Source organism: Neospora caninum, chromosome VI, assembly GCF_000208865.1.
Source record: "Neospora caninum Liverpool complete genome, chromosome VI".
Taxonomy (NCBI): Eukaryota; Apicomplexa; class Conoidasida; order Eucoccidiorida; family Sarcocystidae; genus Neospora; species Neospora caninum.
The window spans coordinates 768500-789745 of record NC_018392.1 but is presented as its reverse complement, the minus strand read 5'-3'; the positions used below and the strand labels follow the sequence as shown (position 1 = coordinate 789745).

General features: G+C 57.6%; 1 protein-coding gene across 1 annotated transcript; it reads right to left on the bottom strand.

Annotated features, from left to right (window-relative positions):
• Positions 1 to 1733: 1733 nt before the first annotated feature.
• On the bottom strand, positions 1734 to 20137 carry NCLIV_016320 (conserved hypothetical protein; the record flags this gene model as incomplete). Its single annotated transcript, XM_003881824.1, has 22 exons — positions 1734 to 1920; positions 2321 to 2507; positions 2946 to 3070; positions 3362 to 3452; positions 4427 to 4750; positions 5075 to 5277; positions 5679 to 6109; positions 6942 to 7490; positions 7749 to 7897; positions 8183 to 8454; positions 9172 to 10011; positions 10298 to 11172; positions 11502 to 11957; positions 12941 to 13019; positions 13290 to 14210; positions 14735 to 14815; positions 15236 to 15439; positions 15868 to 16391; positions 16853 to 17001; positions 17553 to 17707; positions 17967 to 18159; positions 18874 to 20137. The coding sequence occupies 22 exons, from the start codon at positions 20135 to 20137 to the stop codon at positions 1734 to 1736; spliced, it is 8259 nt and encodes a 2752-aa protein (XP_003881873.1).
• Positions 20138 to 21246: the final 1109 nt, after the last annotated feature.

Sequence of the window (21246 nt, the reverse complement as noted above, 5' to 3'; positions counted from 1 at the left end):
TCCCTGCAGACGGAAGGTTTGGCGGCGAAACCGTGAGGTGTACAGACATCTCAGAGCCCACGAGAAGCAGGAAAGGGTGTGGACGCCCTGCAGTGCGTTGAGAGCGACACAAAAAACTGTTGCGTTCGGACCAAGTTACGGTGGGAAAATGACAGAGAAAGGCCTTTGCCCCTCAGAGGACAAACCCACAAAACCAACAAAACCCGCCGTCCTCGAGACTTCCGACAAGAGACGCACCGAAGACATACACACTCACCCCATTCACACACACATATAGATGAATCCGTAGATGCATAGGGAGATCTGTGTCTCCATTTGAATAGGTATGCATAGGTATGCATGAAGTACGACCCCAAGTCAGTGCTTGCGGGGTTTTGAACACTGTACAGGCGTGCCGCAGACGCAGCCCTCGTTTCGCTTGAAGGCGAGCTTTAACTGTGTATGGCCCCAGAGGCTCAAGTTCCTACTGAGGCGATCCTGCCGGAACTCCAAGGCAAGCCGAGGACCCATCCGCACACGGCAGAGACGGCCTGTCGCCCGTCAGCCCCGGCAGCGCGTTTTCACATGCGTCTTACAACATCCACACTTCATTTTGACAGACATCCATACATCTGTATATCTCTTTGTACATACGCACAAATGTGGGGTATCACGCGCATGTATATATATATATATATATATATATATATACATATACGTATCTTTGTATGTACGCATACATGAATGTGACAACATGCATATGCATACCTATATCTTTATCTATAAATATGTATATACATATATACATATATATAATTGTGTGAAAAAGCAGATGTAAAAGAATGGGGACTCCAGTGAGTCGATGCCACTGTCGCACAGAAACCAGAGTAGAAAACGCAGAGGTTTGTTTGTTTGCCAGCACTCCCGCGTTCACGTTTCTCGAGAGGCCCTGCAGAGTGGCGAGCGAGGTCGGAGCGAAGGTGGAGTGAACCCAGGTGTTTCCCGTCACAAACCTCCCCCAGAGCTCGCGACGCCTGAAGCGCCGTTCGCTGATCGTCTCAGAAACACAAAGGCATTCTTTCTGCCTTCACGCACGCAAAAGCCGCCCTGCGGGAGACACGAGGAAAAACACTGGTGAAAAAGGAAGGGCTGTGAAAGACGACAGACACCGAATGCACACACGTATCGACAGGCATATTTCTACAAGCACATGCACGCATATATATATTATGAATCGGTATATCTTTGAATATTCACATTTATGGACTTCTTCAGACGTGCATTTGTGTACGTCTGCATATGCATATTCATCGGTGTGCCCTAAAAAATATGCCTACACACGAGGGTCCGTAGGTTCCACACACATTTTTTCCAAGGCGACATGAGGGACACCGCGCGACCTTTCCACGAGGAATTTCGCCTGCCAATGACCCGCATTTCCTGTGTATACACAGGCGCGCGTAAGCACATGAGAGAGAGGGCCTGCCTGCCCTTAAAACGTAAACGCTCAAAGACGTACGTGTGGATCAACACATCCGCAGATGTCGATGCTGAAACGGACTGACACACACGCACGAATGCCCTTCCTCCCCAGACACCGTACTGATGCTTTCGTTCCTGAAAACGCGAGCGCGGAGAGCCCACGTTCCTTGCCTTAACAGCAGAGCATCCGCTCCACAAACATCTCCGTCTCCACGTCTCGGGAGATCACTTCAGGTTGTTTTTTCGAGCGCAGCCAGGCGTTTCCAAAAACGTCAGGGCTTTGATTCCTTCAGCCGCTTCGTGCGTTCGGAAGGCAGAGAAGGATGCGGCGTGGGAGGTGCCGTGTTGAAGTTTTTTAGAAACACGGAGGCGGGGGCTTCATGCTCCTTCGTCAGGGGCCCAGGAGTCAGAGCCGCTGCGTCCATGTCTTTCGGATACTCAATGCGCGTGGCGACTGTCCTGCCGAAAAAAAAGCGAGAGAACAAGACACCACAACCCCCTCCCACATACACCTCTCCGTAGGTATACTAGGTATACTCCCACATAAACCCACAGGAACACGAAAATCTACACAGATCTAACACGAACCGACCTATTCCTGTATATATATATATATATATATATATATATGTATTTCTGTGACTCTATCTCGGTGGGGCACGGGCACGTGAAAAATGTTGACGTGTGCCTGTAGCTATTTTTGGTTTAGAGCCACCCGCTTTGCCTTTACTGTCTTCCGGGCTTTCGCGAGGTGGGAGCGGGCCCGGGGAAGGAAACGGTAGATTTGACGCGTACGCGTTCGCCGTGTGGCTGAAGCTGGTGGAGCCCGCGTTGGGGCTTGGGGTCGGCGGCGCCTCACTCGAGGCTCGTCGAGACTCTCGGCTTTTCTGCAAGATTGGCGAGGCGAGGACGTCGCGGAGTGCACGGCGTTGCTGTCGCGTTTCCGGCAGGCGATCGGCAGCCGCTGCGGGGGCCGAAGGCGCCGACTCGCCCGCGTTCGCGGCATCGCCCGAGAGCAGTAGCGTGTGGTGTATCCCGAGGGAGGCCTGGAGGTGGGACAGAGAGGAAAACCCAGCTACGACGAAACACCATGTGGAGAAGCCTTTGCCGACGCGCAGTGCTTAGCCACAGAGAGAGAGAGACACCAGAACGCGACGCACCGCGCCCTAAAACGAGACGCCTGTTGTGTCCAGGCTAAACGAGTTAGGCAGATAGGCGCGGGACGACGCAGAGCAGGCGAGAGGAGCACGCGGAGGGACGGCGAAGAACGAAACCGGGAGAAAGAGAAGCCGACAAATAGACAGAGACAGGAGGCGCAGCTTCTCTGTCCGTTTTGCGCGAACAAACTGCGCTCACCTTCGCCACAAAATAACCTTGAAGAAGCGGAACACGGGCAGGATCGCGATGCAGCGTCTTCGCGTTTGCGCCGCACGCGGCCCAGAGTGGGGGCACAGGCGCCCTGCCGAGGGAGCCAAAGCACTCACGGCCCCACATCAAAACCTCGCCGTTGTTTGTACACACGGCGAGGCGCTTGCCGTCGGGGGAAATGCTTGCGCTGACCGCTTTCACGTTCAGGAGATCCATTCGCTGCGGCGTGGCGCCGCGCAGGCTGAGAGACGGGTCCAGACAGACACAGAAAGAAAAAAACTCACCAGGCAAAAACCCCGGGAGGGGTGGAGACCTTCGCGCCGCGACGCCCGCAAGTGAAGACAGGGAATGCACAGACGCTCGATTTGGACACTCAAGTCAACAGGGAGAAAGGGGAAAAAAGTGGCAACCGAAGAACAGACTTCGTGCCGCTCCTCACCACGTACTGAACACCCATATTTATGTATATATATATATATATATATGTCTAGACGTGCGTGCAAATGCATGTGAGGCCTTGTCGATTTCTTACTGGTCCAGCGGCAGAGAGAGGAGCCCGTCTGCGTTGCTGCCCCAGACCCACACTGCGCCGTCTTCGTCAACCGCCGCAGAGACGTTTCCACCTGGAGAAGAGGAACGCAGAGGGAAGCCGGAGAGGCTGTTGGAACGAACCCCAGACGCCGAATGGTTACGCGCTGGGCTTCCTCCTGACGCATGGCAAGCTCTGGACCCCACCACGCATAGAGACACGCACATTCAACTGCATCATTGTACAGTCACAGATATAAAACAAAACATAACGAGAGAGATAAGTATATAAATAGGCAGATACACACGTAGACAGGCCTACCAATATATATATATATATATATATATATATATATGCAAGTGTATTTGTCTCCTTTGTACTCTGGAGCTCTCGTCTCTTTTTCGCCTTCCGCCCTGCGGCTCTTGACCACCTCTCAACGGCTCCAGATGCACCGTGCCTCTGCTCGCATGGATCCTCATCAGAAAGCGAAGACACCCCAGCCTCCATGCACACACACACACACACGTAGGCTTATCAACGAAGTTGTGCATGGCGTCCCGGGAAAAGCTCGAGGCAAAAACCCGACAAGATACGGTGGATCCCGAGGCTGGCGGGCACTTCCTCGTCTCCCTGTCGCGGCGGGGTTCTCGTACAAGGCGCGCGACGGCCTTGAAACCAGCGCGACGTTCGAGGAGGATGTTTGGACATGAACGGCCCCGGCTACGCGTTGCGTTATTGAACCCACCGGGCGTGCAACGCCAACCGAGAATGGAGGCGCGCCGGCACAAACGCTAGAGGCAAACGGAGATTGAGCGTCGATGAACGCCTTTTCTGTGCCGTTCCTAGCGTTCACATCTAGAGACAAGTAGGGGTGGGGAACGACCGAAGCGTTATCACGCACCAAGTTATCCCTGTGGAGGGGCGAAACCCGCGGGACGTCTGGTCTGAGAAATTAGACGATAACGCGCAAGATGTGCACAAAAGACGCGTTCCCGAAAAGTGAGGGAATCGCGTACATGGAGACAGTTTCTTCCCCATCTGCGACGCGAAGGCTTTCTCTCCTCTCACCTGCGGCCACGACCCGCGCGCGCCTTCCCCGAGTGAGGCGCCGGCCGTGGAAACACGGCGTCGTTCGCGCCGGCGTAGGCAGCGGCGAAACGACGTCTTCGCCCTCAGCCACAGAGGAGACTTCTCTCGCGTTGTGGCGCTTTTCCGACGCGCCTTTCTGCGCGAGCTCTGCAAGGCCTGCCCGAGGCCGCACGACTGCATGCGCATGCGTCGCTGGCGACTCTTCCGGCTCGCATGCGCTCTCGATGGCGATTTGCCCCTCCTGGCCCGAGCCCCAGGTCAGCAGGTTGTTGGAGATGTCCACGCAAAGTGTGTGAGCACGGCCTGCGGAAAACCGGCGAAAAAACCGACGATGCAACGGAGGAATAGAGAGCAAACGAGAAGGCCCGTGGGAACTTCTGTCCACAAGCACGCCTTTCTCGATCGCCGCGCGCGCCCTTTATAGAGAAACAAAACACAACTGTGATGGCAAGACACAGTGCCACACATGCAGACACACACCCATATATATATATATATATATATATATATATGTATATATATGCTTGTATGGATATCCGTGTTTCGAGATAGGGTTTCGACCGCTCCGTGCACGAACGTCGCTCGCTGTGGGGAGATCTGCTTCAAGAGATGTGGGAAGTCGTATACCGAAGGCGATGTCGAGGACGAGGACTTCTTCCGAGGGCGTCGGGACGCTGTGGAGAAGCTGGTCAGGGACAGTCGCAATGAGATCGTCGCCGAGGTCTGTGCGCCGCAGGGTGACGAGGGAGAAATTCTTGTGCCATTCGCCCCAGAGGTTCCACTCCTCCATTTTCGCCTGGAAGTGAGAGAAGTCGCCGAACTGCAGGATGCTGAGGAGAGACACGCGCGCGGCGAAACCAGGCTTGAGTCTCCCAAAAGAGACAAGATCTTTCGCAAATGCAGCCGACAGTCCAGGACGGAAAAGACAGTTTGCGCGTGGCCGCACGTGCACCTTCCTCGGGCCTGCCCGCTCGTGTACGCTTCCAAAGGTCACGAAACGAGGCCAAAGAGCTCCCGGCCCCACACACTTTCCTGCGGCCCCGTTAGCGCCTGTCTCTGCGCGAGCAGGGCGAGAGGCCCCCCAAAAAGCCAGGCCTACGAACGGGAAGAGCCACGAGAAGCGAAGACACTCTCGAAGGCGACGCCACTCACCAACGACGCATTCCCCTTCTCTCCTTTTCTGTCCCCTGTTTTCCTTCTTTTGTCCTTCTCGCGTTTCTTCGCTTCTCACCGGAGACGCGTAGGCGTGGCGACGCAGCCATCTCGAGCTGTGGAAGTCTGCAGCGTTTGGACGAGTTTCTTGTATCCTGCGTTCGATTCTTGCTTCTTCTTCAGATCGGGGCCGAGTGCTGCCTTGCCGCCTTGCGCTTGCCACTCCGAGAAAAACGTCTCTTTTTTCTCGGAATTTCTTCGTGCCTTTCCGACCGCCTGATCGCCGTCGCTGCCCTGCACGGCGGCCCCCGCGTCGAGCGCGGCCAGCCAGTTGTCGGGGGCTCCGGCCGCGGTCGTGGAGCCCAAGGCCGGCGCAGGCCTGCGCCACAGCATCGCCAGGTAGGCGGGCGACAGGCCCAACTCGCCGGACGCTCCTCGCCCCCACACCCATAGAATTTGCTCGTCACTTAGCGCCGCGCACTGGTCGGGGCCACATCGAATCTCCGCGATCTGCGAAAGCGAGAAAGAGGAAAAACGCGACACGCCGTCAACTGCGACAGAGCAAAAAAAAAAAACGTGAAACGCCCTGTCTGTCTCCGCCAGTCTCCCGCACGGAATGCCCAGCCACAACGGAGCTTCTCGAGCTGCGAAGACGCGCATGGCAGAGTACGGCTGGCACCGCGAAAACAGAGCGACTCGCTGCGAGGGAGAAAGACAGGCTTGCGAAGGCGAAAGGGGAGGACAAGACGTTCACCTGGAGGGCGTCGAAGTCGCCAGACTTGACAGAAAGAGGAGCGACAGTTTGGATTCGGAAAAACGCCGGAACGTGGCCACACGAACGTCGCTTCACTCTCTCTTATCCAGTCTCATTGGGACTGCAAAACGCCTCCGCGAGACTTGCCTTCGGAACGACAAAGTCGACTGCTGGCGAGGCGCCTTCGAAGCAAGAGACTGCGACGGCGAAGACGCCCATGTCGATCGCCTCAGGGATCGATGTGGAGACAAACGAGGAAGTCCCCAAGCAGCCGAAACGGTTGGAGCCCCACGAGAACAGTTGTCCATCTGTGGTCAGGGCGAGAGTGAAATCCCGTCCGCATGCGACCTAAAAACAAGCGCGAGAGAGGCAGAAACGTGAGACCGCCCAGAAAGTGTCTTGCGTCTCTTCTCATCTTCTCACGGCCTCTGCCCATCGCCAGCATCAACGGAAAAGGCTTTATGCGCTCTCCGTTTTTCGTCGCGTTTCCTGGGGCCCCACACGGATTTCTCCGCCGTGTGTTCCCTCAGACCTGTGATAAGCGTTTCCTCTCTGCGCCGCCGTGTTGATGCAGCTCTCTGATCTCACCTGCGCAAAGCGCGTTGCAGGCGCCGAGGAAATCGCGACGAGAGTAGGAACAGAGGCAGTGACGGCATAGCGTCTCAGGCCGTCTGACGCAAGGCTCGACTGCGACGCTTCCTGATCTTTCTCGCCACGTTCCGGATCGTCTTCCCCGTTCCGCGGAGGCTTGTGGTCGCGGCTGTATGCGACGAAAAACGGACGTCTCGGCCTGCTCTTCCGCGCCTTCTGGTCCCTGTCGCCTTTCTCCACGGCGGGCGCCGCTCCGCCTCTCTCGGGCGTGTCCGCTTCCGCTGCGGGGCTGTTGTTTTTGTGGCCAGACACGTCTTGGGCAGGGGCGAAGCGCGGCGCCTCCCGGGGGCTCCGCGCAGGCTCTTGACCGTCGCGAGGCCCGACTGGGCGGGACGCGTCGCGCCGGGTGAAGAGACGGTACGGGCGAACGTCAAAGTCGGCGCACTCGAGCAACTCCGACTCGGCGGCGTTCCAGGAAAAACTCGACATCGCCTCCAAGCGATTGCCGCGCGGCACGTCCGCGTAGTGATGGAACCCTGCGCCGATCTGAAGAAACAAAAAGAGAAAGAGAACAAGCAAGTGGAGAGAAAGAGAGGAAAAGAGAGAACTGGCAGGAGGAATTCAGAAGGGAGGAGGCGGAGCAGAACGCGAAGAAAGGGACAAAAGGGAAGAAGTCAGAGAAGGGGAGAGCAAAAAGAAAGCGAGGGAGAACGCGGAACGAACGGAAGCACACTGCACAGCAAAGAGAAGGAGACTTCCTCCGACTGGGAAGAAGAGAGGAGGCAAAGAAAAGGCGACGCGTACCTGGCCTTCGGTATTGGTTCCCCACGTCCAGAGACGACCAGCGATGTCGATGGCAGCGTTGTGGAAAAATCCGCATGAGCAAACCGCCACCGGCACGTCCTTCAGCGCGCTCACAACCGACGGCTGCGGAGTCCACCACACGTCTACGCCTGCACGAGGAGCAAGTCCCAGGGAGAAAAACGCACAAACCCGCGACACCGGGAGACAAAAACGTGGACGCGGAAAGGGAAAAGACCAGAACCAAAGACAAGAATGGGGGCACAGTTTTGTTCTTGGCGTTCGCCACTCCTGTCTTCTCGTTCTCGCTTCCGCTTCACCCCTGTCTTGTCCTCTCCTGAATCGGATTCTTCTGCCTCTTCGTGCCTCATCTTCCTCCTTTCTTGTTCTTTTTCATCTTCTTCCTCTTCTGCTCTGTCGACACTTTTTTCCCCTACCTCGGCGTGCGGCGTCGTCGTAGGCTCGGAGACAGGATTCGAGGGCGTCGCCCGCGTCCTCGCTCTCCCCGCCCGCTGGGGAAGTTGCCTCGGCTCTTTCTGCGCTCCGCAGGTCTCCGGCCTCGCGTCCGCCTGGCGCAGGCGCCGTGGGGAGTCCAAGCCCCAGCTGCCCCGAGACGTTCGAGCCGAAAGAAAGCACCCGCCCCGCGAGCGCAGACTGGGGAACGCGACCGCCAGCGTCGTAGTTGATCACCGCCATGTCGACGCCGCGCCTGAACGCGACGAAATGGGGGAGAACAAAGATACAAAAAGGTGGGGGAAAGACAAGCGAGGTGGAAGACGGGGAAGCAGGCGGACGGAGGCAAGGAGGCGAAACAGCACCTGCGGAACCCGGCCACGTGCGGCGAAAAGGGGAGAAGGGAGCGAGAAAACAGCAGCTGGGCAAGAAAAAACAAAGGCCTCGTCGCGGCCTGTCTCTGTAGATCAAGGTGAAGCGAAGACTCGAGAGACGACGCAAGAGAAGACGCAAAGGAAAAGAGAAGATGAACGGGAGGAGAGCCGACAGTTGCGAAGAGCGTGGCCGAGCTGCCACTTTCCTTGAGATCTGACTGCGATCCGCGAGACACCACGCGCGACGATCTGGGAATCGCAGCTCTTCACTTCCACTTTCTCGCGAGATCCGAACAACTCGGAAAAGAAAACCCCTTAGGAACGAACGGACGCTGCACAATGTCCTCCCTCGTATAAATACACACAGAACTACATTTTTATTTGAACACAGTGTGCGTATACATGCGTCTCTCCCACAGTGTTAAGGTGAGCTGTGCGATGAAGGCGCATGCGCCCCCTGGGGGAGAGGCGCGCAATGCGTGGCGGCGAGTGCACGCGAGGCATGCAGGGAGAAGGCGAGGGGAAGTCCGCCGACGGCGACAACCCCCCTATGGGACGCGAGACCGTTTGGCGAAACCCACGAAAAAGTGTTTCCTCACGTGAATGCGGCATCTGTGGCGAGTTTGTCCTGGACGGCGGTGCCGCAGCGGGAGCCGTGTGGGCTGATTCCGACCGGCTTGTTTCGCATGTCGACGGTCTGGTCAAAGGTGATGCCGTTCGCAGGGTGCGTGGCTGCCATCCAGGTGCGGAGATCGTTCGCGACGAGGGCGAAGTTGTACAGAATCGTGCTCTTCACGAACTGGTCACAGGCGGCCTGGCAGGCTCCGGGCTGCGCGCCGCCCGTCCACCACGCCTTGTACGCCTCGAAGGCCTTCACGTGCGGATCGGCCGCCTCTGCGCGGTCGCCCGCCAGCGAGTCCCCGCGAGGCGAGGCGAGGGCGAGGAGGCCCGCGCGCTGGCGGTGCTGCTGAGCCGCGGGAACGTGCCGGGGCGCCGCCAGAGAGAGGGGACAAGAGGGGTAGAAGAGGCGCGCGGCGCGGAAGATCGCGGCGTACGCGCGGAGGCGCGGCGCGTCGCGCGCCAAGTACGCAAAGAGGCTGAGTGTCCACGAGAGAAAGAGCAGAAAAGGGTGGCCGCGGCCACCGTACAGGCGCGGATCTCCCCACGCGTCGAAGAGCAGCAGAAGCGCCTCGACGAACAAGTCCTTGGCGGCGTCGAGAGCGCCGTTCCAGAGTGCGACGAGGCCGCGGAGGGCCAGCAGCGAAATCACGATCTCAATCTCCGGAGCAAAGACCGAGCGAATCACCTCCTCAACCGCCGCGAAGTAGCGCACGCAACGCCCCAACAAACACGTATACCCTGCTTCGTCCACGCCCGCCTGGGAGATCAAAATCAACGTCCAAGTCAGCATCGTGTGCCCCGCATAGAGCGTCGTGACCCTAAAAAGACAAACGACCGAAAGCGGAACCAAGACACGCACACAGCGAAACGGAAAATGAGAATGCCAGGGAAACAACGAGATGACAGAACGACACTTGTTTCACGCCTCCGTCGCTCTCCGCCCTTTCTCGTTCTCTCCTGGGGGCGGGGGCCCTCCGCCCTCGTCTCACACCCCCTTTAGATTCTTCTCCTTAATCTCCTCCTTGATTGCCTCCTTGATCTCTTCCTTGATCTCGTCCTTAATCTCTTCCTTGATCTCCTCCTTAATCTCCTTTGGGCACTTACCTTGTACTGGATCCCGCCTCACTGAGCGAACGGAGGAGCCTGCAGCCGTCGAGCATTCCGAGTTGCATCGGCGTCAGGTAATCAGCCAGCTCGGCGTCGGTCTCCACGCTGAGGCGTGCTCTAATTCTCTGCGCGAATGCCGTCTCGTCTCCCTCTTCGTCCCCCTTCTCAATCGTTTCGCTTAGGGTTTTATTCCCAACCCGCCGTCTCTCTGCCTCGCCGTGGCGACCTCGGGTCACGCTGTTGAGCACCTCGGGCAGAGCCTCTTTGTCTCTTTGCCCCGCGCGCTCGACCCCCTCGCGGTTCGCGGTCCTGTCTAGCGCGGCGCCGTCGGCAGAGAACCGCGTCGAGACCAGGCGAAAGGGCGAGAAGACGGAAGCCTTGGGCGAGGTCAGAGTGTGGAGAGCGAGGGGGTGAGTTGCGTCGTCTCGGCGGCCTTCTTGCTCGAGAAAGCGGCGAAGGACCAGCAGCCGGTACTGCGCCATCGCCGAGTCGTGCGCGTACGCGACGTTGTTCGCGAGTAGGCGCCCGATGAAGGAGTCGAATTTCTCCGGACGCGGCACCAAGACGCCCTCCGCCTGCGGCCAAGCAGCGCGGGGCGACGGAGAAGACGGAGACAGGCGCGCGCCGAGGTGGAAAGTCGAGGCCGCGAGGAAGGAGGCAGCCCGAGGGGCGACTGCGCGCGAGATACGCCGCGCACAGGCGACGGATTGACGCCGCATCTCCAGGAGGAGGGGTGCGGGGGTCAGATGCTCGCGCAGTCCGTGCAGCAGCAGCAACTCAGTCGCAATTGCCTCTTCCGTGGGCAGCAGCTCGAGTCGCTTGAAGTGTGCACGCACCAACATCGACGAGGCGTGGTACAAGTCACCCACGTCCTGAGGAGAACAAAAACACAGCGAGGGACACCCACACCCTCACACGGATACAGACAGAAAAACCTGCGCAGTGACGTATACACATGCGGTCTCGAGATCGAAAGATTATATATATATATATACATATATATATGCATATACATATATATATATATATACATATATATATGCATATACATATATATATATATATATATACATATATCTAGAGTGAGATGGACACCGGTGTCGATACCTCGAGAGGCGTCGAGGTGTGTGACAGGGGAAATATTTCTAGATCTCTCTGTATCTACAGCGCCCCCCTCTCGTGACTGTGTTATCTGTCTTACGAGGGAAAGCAAACGCTTCGCCGCCACATCTACGGCGTGGACGGAGGACTCGACGCGTTCTTCCCTCCGTTCGCGGTTTTCCTCCTCCGGTTCATCCGTCAGGTCGTCGAGGGCGCCTTCGTTCTGAGAGAGGACAAACGTGTTCAGAGACATGACGGCATTCGCCTTGGCCACGTCGACAAGTTCGTCCTCGGCGCTGTCTGCGTCTTGCTCCTCGCCCTTTTCGTCTCTGCGCCGAAGAAGGCCTGCAAGCACCTTCGCCTCCGTTCGCTTGCCGGCCTCCCGTCTCCGCGCGTCGGACCCGTGTTGCCGCTGTACCATCGCCTGGATGCGGCCGAACCAGTCTGTGTCATCCGACTCAGGGACCGTGGAGATAATGTACAGAAACGAAGACGAAAACTCCACGTTCAGCGCATGCATCAAGCAATGCGCCAATGTGGTAGGCACGCTTCGCGCCTAAAGACACCAAACATGCACACGCATAAAAACAGACAAAACAAAATGCACATCGATATGCAGAGGGAACAACTACCCCTTAATGCACACACAAACCCATGTATCAATTGCTATCCATATATCTATATATATATATATATATGTTTTCAGTATTGTTATCCATACAAGTATAGGTATAGATCGATATTTGTGAAGCCACGTGGAAGAAGGTAGACACAACAAAAGGCATTCGAGAAAAGCAAGACGAAATGAAGCTTCCACGCTGACAGTGCGCAGCCGGCGGGAAACACAAGACGGAGATGAGACATCGACACCGGCACAAGGGAACACCAGATCCACAAGGACTGAGCACATCAAAAGACAGATATAGCTCGAAATATACATACCTATATATATACATATATAGATGTATATAATCGTATTTCAGTCAATACTTCGGATTCTCTCGAGCCGGGCCTTCAGTGTATGCATTCTTTTGTCTACAGACACGTGAATCTGTGACTGCAGACACGCCTCTCGATGTGCTTCTGTCACCGTCGCGACGCGGGGGCTTCGCCAAGCTCCCTCGCTCTCTCCGTGCACTGTTTACACGTCTACCTCTCATCTAGCAGTTTGCCTGTGGCTGCTCGAATCTGGCAGCAGAGAGAAGAAAAAGGAGAGACGGGCGAGAAGGGAGAGAAGAGACGAACCGTTCGCAGAATGGAGTTGAAGGTTGAGACGAGCTCCCAGGGCTGCATGGCCACGACTTGCGAAGCCTGCACTCGCAAGGCATTCCAACCGCTCAGCCGAGTCGCGAGTGAAGAGGACAAACTCGAGGAAGGGAAAAAAAAGGGACACAGACGGGACACAAAAGGACGCGAGAGAGGCGCAAAGAAGTTTGGGAGACAGATCAAATCGCCAACCCCGGAAAGAGAGCAAACGAGCAACAAGAAACGCGAGCACGAGCGAACGGAGAGAAACAACGCACCCCAGAACGCACCTACCTCGAGGACTGACAGCCACAGAGCCACCATGAGACAGCTTTCGTGGTGCCGCATGTTGCGGCGCTCGTTAGGGAGCATCCTACGAACGCAAAGCGACACACACAAACAGACACATCACACGTACGCGCCCCTATATAAACATCGACATATAATGACGCAAACCCCTGCGCCCACACATTCAAATACATGTACATATATAGATAGGGAGAAATACAGGGGGAGATATTCGCTATCTGATCAGCATATACATATTAGCATACACATATGGATAGCGGACACATCTGCGGGCGACCCGCGCGCGGGCGTTGTCGCGCAGGGAGTGATGCGCTTCCCCTCTCCTTTCCCTCACTTTTCGACTTGTCTCCACCAGAGTTCGGGGCGAAAGAGGACAGGCAACAGGGCCTCGACAGCGTAGACGAAGGGAAGGGGTCGGTCGGGGAGTTCGCTCGTGTACATGCGCACGACGCGTTTCACTGCAGTAGCGACGATCTCGCATGCTACCAGTTCGCGGACAAGTTGGTCGGCGCGGTGGAGGAGCCGCGCCTCCTCGAGGCGACTGGGGTCGGCGCTCCTCCACGTGCCTTCGCGAGACTCGAGGCTCGCCTTCTCGTCCGTCCCTGGAGCTGCGAAGGTCACCGAGTGCTCTGCGCGGCGCGGCGACCGCAAAGCGAGCCCAGAGGCGCGGCGGGGCGCGGACCTGTCTCCGACTGTCTCCGTTTCAGCGACGCGCTTGTGCACCCGGAGCTCGACCTCCATCCAAAGCAGCCAGAGCGTCAGGCCGACGTTGCTGCCAAAGTGGTGAATGATCTTCCGCAGATGACCGCCGTGCCGGAGAAAAGACACATGCTGGCGGAGCACCGCGAGGATCCGATGGTGGACCGCGGCGTCGGGCCTCTCCAGGGCGGCTGGCCCAGCTTCTTCCCGCCCCCGCCGCTCCGGCGAGCCCTCGCCGTTCAAAGAAGCCGGAGACAGCGACCCCAGGGGCGAGGGGTGGAAGACCGACGCGTTTGGAGCCTCAGCCTCCCGGCGGAGGTCCGGCATTATGAGGGGGAAGAGCAGGTAGGTTTCGGGCCTGATCGTTCGCGCGCGTGGCGCGAGAGAAATGACGAATTTCGAGGAAGACCACGGCAGACACATGCGCAGCAAGCTCCGAGTCGAGTCGTTCGAGCCCTCTAGGTGTGGATACACCCGGCCGATGGTGTCGACTTGAAAGTAGTCCTTCGCCGTCCCCACCTTTGGCGCCTGACCTGCCGAGCGAATATCCGGACCGCTGCACACGCACGCAGACGTGGAGAGAGGCGAAGCAGAAACGTGAACGAGTGTGTGAGCGAGACTGGGCAGTTCATGCGAGAAATCTGAAAACGCGCAGATATTTCTTGGAAACCCAGAGAGACATAGCTAGTTGCACAGACAATACACCTGCGCAGGTGGCTACACCTCAGCACCAAAACAGACGCAAACAGAACCACTTACATATATATATATATATATATATATATATAAATATATATGTATATACATATATATATATATATATATATATATATATAAATATATGTATATACATATATATATATATATAAATATATGTATATACATATATATATATATAAATATATGTATATACATATATATATATATATATATATAAATATATGTATATACATATATATCTTGTTACCTCTCCCCGCTGCAGTTCGCGTATTTTCGAGACACAGGTGTGTTGGGGTCCATGTGCCCCAGTATAAGACGTCGGTTGGTGACTCCGTTTGCGCCCAAGAGGAATGGTCTTACCACCCTATTTTGGGCCCTTTGGCGAACGTCCAGATCGAGCACTTGTGGCCGAAAGCCCAAGCGAAGTCGTCCTGCTCTTCGCTGAACAACGGGAAACAGGTTGAGGCACGTGTGGCTGAGTTCAAACGCCGCCGAAAAGAACGTTCTCTCCGCCTTCACCCCCCCCTACACATCTCTGTATTTAATACAACTATGCGCATATATATATATATACATATGTAGATATATATATATATATATATATATGTGGATATATATGTATATATATATATATATATGTATATATATATATATATATATATGCAAACTGCTTATATGCATGCTTCTAGACATTGCTGTATTTCTATTTCGGTTTCCATCTGCAAGCGTCGAGACAGGTGAGATTGTGTGTGGGTTTATGAGACCAGTTATTCCTTCTAGTTGAGTATGAGCAACGACCCCATCCGGAAGTTGGGTTTTCTCGTGTTATTTTCAACTTCTCCGTGGACCGTTTTAACGCACCCGATGGTTTCATCGAGAGGATGGTAGGGAAGGATGTCGTTTTGACTGCACCCGAAGAGCTCTGCAGCCTGCTTGAGCGCGGGATCCATGTCTCCATTTTGAAGCTGAACAATCGCGGGGCGGGTCCAGGAGGTCCCATCGAAGATGATTGCAAATTCCGGGTGATTTGAGAGCCCCTCCCCCGCCGCAGGCAGCGGATCATATCTGAACCAAAAACAAGGATTGTTTCACAGAAGAAAAAGACAAAACCTCCGCTGGACCCCTCAACAAAACAGCGAGAGTCGTCCAGGATTCTAACATCCAAGCACTTCTCGTGGCAAGCTGACGCGGGTCTCCCTCTCCCTCTAACCTCTCGCTATCTCTCTTTCCATCACGATCTCTCCCTCTATTGTCTCTCTCCCTCTCTATCTGTCCCACTCTCTCTCTATCTCTATCTCTCCCTGTATTCTATCTCTATCTCGTCCTGTATTCTGTCTCTATCTCGCCCTCTACCTCTCTCTATCTCCCCCTCTATCTCTATTCCCCACCCTCTCAGTCTGACCAGCCCCGTTCTTCCGTAGCTCCCGTCAATCTTTTCTCGAGAGTCCGCGCGCTAAACCAGTCGTTTTCCCCTTCTGTTTCCCGCGGCTTACTCCTTGACGATGGTCAGCGTTCCGCCTCTGCGGCATCCTTCAAGCGTCCTCGCGTTCACCAGCGAGGCGTCCCTGCGCGTCTCTGCGCCATTCCTCTCCCGGGCGGTCCTCGCCCGCGCGGAGGCTTCCGTCTGCGAGGGGCGTCTCGGCTCACCGGCAATCCGCAGGAGGCGGCCGAGGCACCCGCTCTGGGGCGGCGGCGCGGTTCGCGAGAGGGCCCAAAAGTCGTAGAGAAATCGGCGAGAAATCCCGCGATGCGCGTCCTGGACGTAGGCGGCAAGCACCGGAAGCAGCTGCTTGCGGATCTCCGCCTCCCGCGCGGCGCCGCAGGGCCCGAGCCGCTCGGCGGGGTAGCTGAGGCGGCGACGCGAAGCGGAAAAAAGGCTCATGCGTCGAGAGAGGAGGGATGTCCCAGCCGAGGCCTCGCGCGCAATCTGCGCAAACTTCCACCAGAGATGCGGCGGTCCGAGGGCCATGAGCTCCTCGGTGACTGCCGCATATGGCGTCAAGCCCGATGCGAGGGCCTAAAAAGAAGAACCAGACTCGCGGCCGATTGTTTTTTAGGGCTCAAAAAAACACGAGTGCTACGAGAGTGGGGGCATGGAATTCATGGAGCAGAAAGACGCGCGAACGCCGGCGCGCGCGACTGTAAGAGCACGGGAGTCGGTGAGTGTGCATGGGAAGCACACGTCAATGGAGGCCGAAGGATTCGACAGAGGGCGAGAGCGGGGAATGCAGGGCCGAGCCCGCTGGAGGGAAAAAACGCGTGGCCGCGACACGAGGAAGGCGGCGCGACACTCTCCGGCGAATCTCACCGGAAACTCGAAGAAGGTCGAGCGAGAGATGAAAGGACGAGAACTCTGGGCAGCACCGGAGGGCCGGACCGAACCTCGAAGACACGCAGGGGAGCTTCGCTGCGCGACCGCCCCTCGGCAGCACCCGTTTCTCTCTGTGGACGCTTCGCCGTTTAGGTGGATCTTCTCACCTGGAAACGCGGCGCATAGAGACTGAGTTGGTTCTGTGGATTGGGCACACGAAGGACGTGGCTGATGGGAGGCTGGGTACGCGCGGAATTGATGGCTTTCAGGAGCAGGTCCCCAGCGATCGCGTACGGCAGTGGCGAGTCGACGGGCTCTGTATTTAACAGGCAACACACAGTGGCAAGCTTCGCTCCACGCCTCGGAGCAGGCGAACCCGCGCTCGCCTCGCTCGCGCGGCTTCGAGGGCGTCAACGGAAAAATAGACGTTTTCCGGTTGTCGGCTGGCGCTGGAAGAGCGCCCTCGGCGCAGCGAAAATCCCCGTCGGCTCCGGTCCGACGCGCTGCCAAAGCGCTGTGCCGAGTTGCCTCCGACCCACGCGCCGCGAACGGAGAAAGCGAAACCGTTAGTTTTCGCGTCCACTCGCGTCCCCTTGGAGCGATTGCACAGCCTCGCGGGGGAGTGTAAGTACAGCTCGTTCAGGACCTCCCTACATGCCTTCGAGTCGTGCGCGGTTGCTCCGCAGCGACACTCTGACGAAATCGTTGTGCGGAGGCTGGACAGAGCGGCGAACCGCCGCCAGGGAGGGACTGCCAAAGGAAGCGCAGCTTCCACTGTCTCTTTCGCAGCTCGGCGGGGCTGCCTTTCTCTGCGGCGGGGCCGAGCGGAGGAGCGAGCGCGGCGGGGCGCCCTGCCGGGCGGCTTACCTACGCAGTGAGGCACCAGCGGCGAGGCGAGAACTCTCAAGCCGAAGCCCTCGACTGCACAGAGTCGGCCGCACTTTGCAGCCAAATGCACATCAGTGGGGCGAGCGGCTGCGCGCAGGACTTGGCAGCAGCGGAACTCCGTTCGGACTGCGGACCTGAGAAAGACGTTCACGTGAAAGTCGCGGGGCAGGTGCACGCGGAGAACCGACCGCCGGGGCGCGGCCTCGTCGGCAGAAGACAGGACGGAGCGGAACGCAGCGGGGGCGGGGGGAAGAGAAGGAGGACGGGGGATGCACGGGGACTCTCGCGCGCGGCGTCCAGAGGCACTGTGTAACGGGTCCGATGAGCGGGGTCGACGTGAGGGAAGGTACAGGCGCCCCGGGCGGTAGAAATAAAGCAAAGGCGAGTTCTTACCAGAATTCCTGGTCGTGAACCAAGACGAAGACGACGCCTTTGAACTCAAAGCCAGCGACGGCCCAGTCGAGGACATCCAGATGGAGGGTGTCTGTCTCGATGCGCTTCAGATCCACGTAGTCTTTCACCGCCTGCGCCACGCGCTGGAGGCCCAAGTACCCGTAGACGTCGAAGCAGTCCTTCTCTCGGTGCACTGCAAGGACATCAAACGAGGCAAAGGCACGCACCAGGCGTAAACCGCGATATTTTCTCGGCGAATCACGCGCTCACCCAGTTACTCATCAGGCGCCGGAGAGATGTCGAGCACCCGGCAGGAACGCGGCAGACCGAATTGGAAAAAGCTTCGGCGATCGCCTCCACCGTTTAGCCCCCAGAGCGACTCGAGACCTCAACGAGGCGCCCAACGCGTCGAGCGGCTTCTGAGAGATACGGAAAAAGACTCGAGGCCTACGCAGCACATTACGCCAGAGAGCCATTCAGGAGTCCCCATCCGACGGCGCGGGGGGCAGCAGAGACAGTCTTCTTGAGTTCCTCCTTTCTCAGTCTGCTTCCCGGACAAACTGCCTAGGACGTTCGGAGGAAACTGCGTCGCACGACCAAGAAACGTGAGAAGACAGCTCTACCCAGCCCCGCCAATCAGAGGGGGGCAAAAAGGTCCGCACCCCTCATCCACGTGGAGCGGTATTTACCGGACACAAATAACGAGCTATGATTTCTCTCCGGTCCTCTAGCATGTCGCCCGCTTGGCCTTTTTTGGCTCTTTTTCCCAAGGGTCGCTCTCTCCATTCTCTCTCCTTCTTTCTGCGAGGCGGTGGTCCCTTCCCTCTCTGCTTCCGTCTCCGCTGTCTCTGCCTCATTCCCCTCGCTGCGTGCTCCCTTCTTTCCTCCAGGATTTCGCTGCGATCACCTCCGTGAGTGCCCTCCTCCGGGGAGGCCATCTCGGGTGTCCTCGTGGCGGAGAACCGCCCTCTCGTGGACATCCCGGCGTCCCAGGTCATGGAGCCATCCCGGGCCCCGGACCTACAGATTCTGGAGCTCTTCTTCTTCTTGACGCTTTCCGCGCCCCAGTTCTCGCGTTCCTCCGGCTCCTGGTCGAGCTGCTCCGCGACGATTCGGTTCAGCGCAGCGCGCACTTCGTCGTCCATTTCAACCTCCGACCGGGGCTGCCGAAAGCCGAGCCGCGGCCGCTCCTCTGTGTAGTAGTCGTACAGGGCGAGGGCGAGCAGCTTTCGGAGCCCCGGCGTGGTCAGGGCGTGAGCGACGATGCTTGTCAGCCACGAGAGATGCTGCGAGAGCAGGTACGACCGGTGCATGGCTGCAGACCACTGGGCAAAGGCGTTGGAGAGAAAGGCGATCTTTCGTCTTTGCTCGCGCTCCTCTTCGGCCTCCGAACGCCTCTCCGCATCCTGGCCCCTGTCGTCGCTGCCGAGTTTTACGAACGATGGTGCACGCAAACCGCCGTCTCCCACCACACGCGCCTTCCCGCTGCCGAGCTTTACGAACGATGGTGCACGCAAACCGCCGTCTCCCACCACACGCGCCTTCTCTCGGCAAGGTTGCGGCTCGCCTGCTGGACATGCAGAGCCCAGCGTATCCTCCGCGCCGTCCATTCTTTTCGGTCCATCGCCCTCCCTTCCGCTTTCGCACTCTTTGTCCTCTCTTTCTCTCGCGGGATGTGTGGCGTTGAGGAGCGTCGCGTTCGGTTCGTCTGAGAGAGTCCGTTCCCAGTCCTTTGCGGTGAGGGCCTCGGTGAGGACTTGGAGGAGTTTCGACGCTTCTGCCTCGTAGAAGACGAGCAGCTGGAACCAGGCGAGCGTGGGGAGTTCGGGGAGTCTCCGCACGCGCTCTGCCTGGGAGAGAGGCCGCAGCGTTCTGTGGAGCAAGTCCCACTTCGCTTCGGCTTCTGGGCGAATCAGCTGAGGCGAGAGGGGATCCCCAAAATCCACGACCCAGTACATGCGGCGATGCGCGCCACTCGCATTGAAGAGCAGTCCGGACCAGAGGGAGACGTTGAGGTTGTGGAGAACGCTGCGGTGGAGGGACAACAGACACGCTTCGTCCGGTTCGTCCTCGTCGAACGAAAAGGAGTCCGGGGCGCCGCGGAAGGCCTGAGACAGGTGCGGCGCACCCGCCCCGCGGACGCCCCCGTTCTTGGTCGCGCACTGCCCCATCGCGCGGCAAGAAAAAAATCAAACTTTTTTCTCTCGCTTTTACACCCGCTCTGTGTTCGTCGGGCGCCCCTCACTGTTCCCGCATCCTCGAGGACAGAATGGAGGATTCCACGAAGGCCCGAAAAAAACGTGTGAAAAAGCGGAAACGGCACCCATCCACCAGAGAGAGAGAGCGGAATCGGAGAGAAGGCCTCTGTGCGGAGGTGGGAATTTGGAGAACAGAAAAAATGGGCGTTGGATATATGGAAGAGAAACGGAGTCCTCGAGGCCTCGGCGAGATTGTCAAATGCGGTTCGGGGAAGGAAGCGCGCCACGCGAGTCCACAGGAGACACCGCGCACGGGAAAATGGCCAGGAAAGGTAGGGCGATCCAAAGGGGGAAAAGGCGAAACAAGACCTGGAATGTGGCCCGCAGTGAAGAGGCCGCTGGTGTACAGACACGCGACATCTTCCAAATAGGGGGGCGCACAACAAGTGACGATCGACAGGCTGCCTCCGGAAATCCCGACAAAGGACCGAGAGAAGCCGGCACTGCGCGGCGAGGTCGACCTTGAGAGAGGCGCCCTCGAAAACAATCAAGAAGTGCAAGAGCTCTCCAGGCGCCCCTGGAAGACGGTTTGAGGACCGTGCTGCGACTCCGAAAGGCGGAACAAAGCTGGACCTTCTGTCAGCCGGTGATTCCCGGCCCAGTCGCGCGGCGTGTCCCTGAGCTGCCGACGAGAGAGGGAGCAGACCCGAGACGTGTGCACCTGAGGGGGAAACAAAGAAAAGAAGGAGAGGCCGATAGACGGGATGAAATACGCGGTACGTGTCAACTAAAGCGATAATGGGAAACCGAGGCATACATCCCGCTGGGTCCGGCTAGCTGCAGGGGAAAGCGAGCGAGAGTCTGGCGCCCGCTGTCTCCTTGAGTTAGATGGAAACCCTGGAAAGGGCAACAACGTGGCGCGGGGAGTCTTTCAGAAGACGAAGGAAGCGTTTGTGCACGGGCGACTCCGCTTTTGGAGGACACGCCGGGAAAAGGGGGGTTGAGGCGTTTAGAAAAAACGAGAGGGAAAAAGCTGGCGCAGCAGGCAACCGCACGCCACGCTGTTCGGCGCGAAGCGAGAG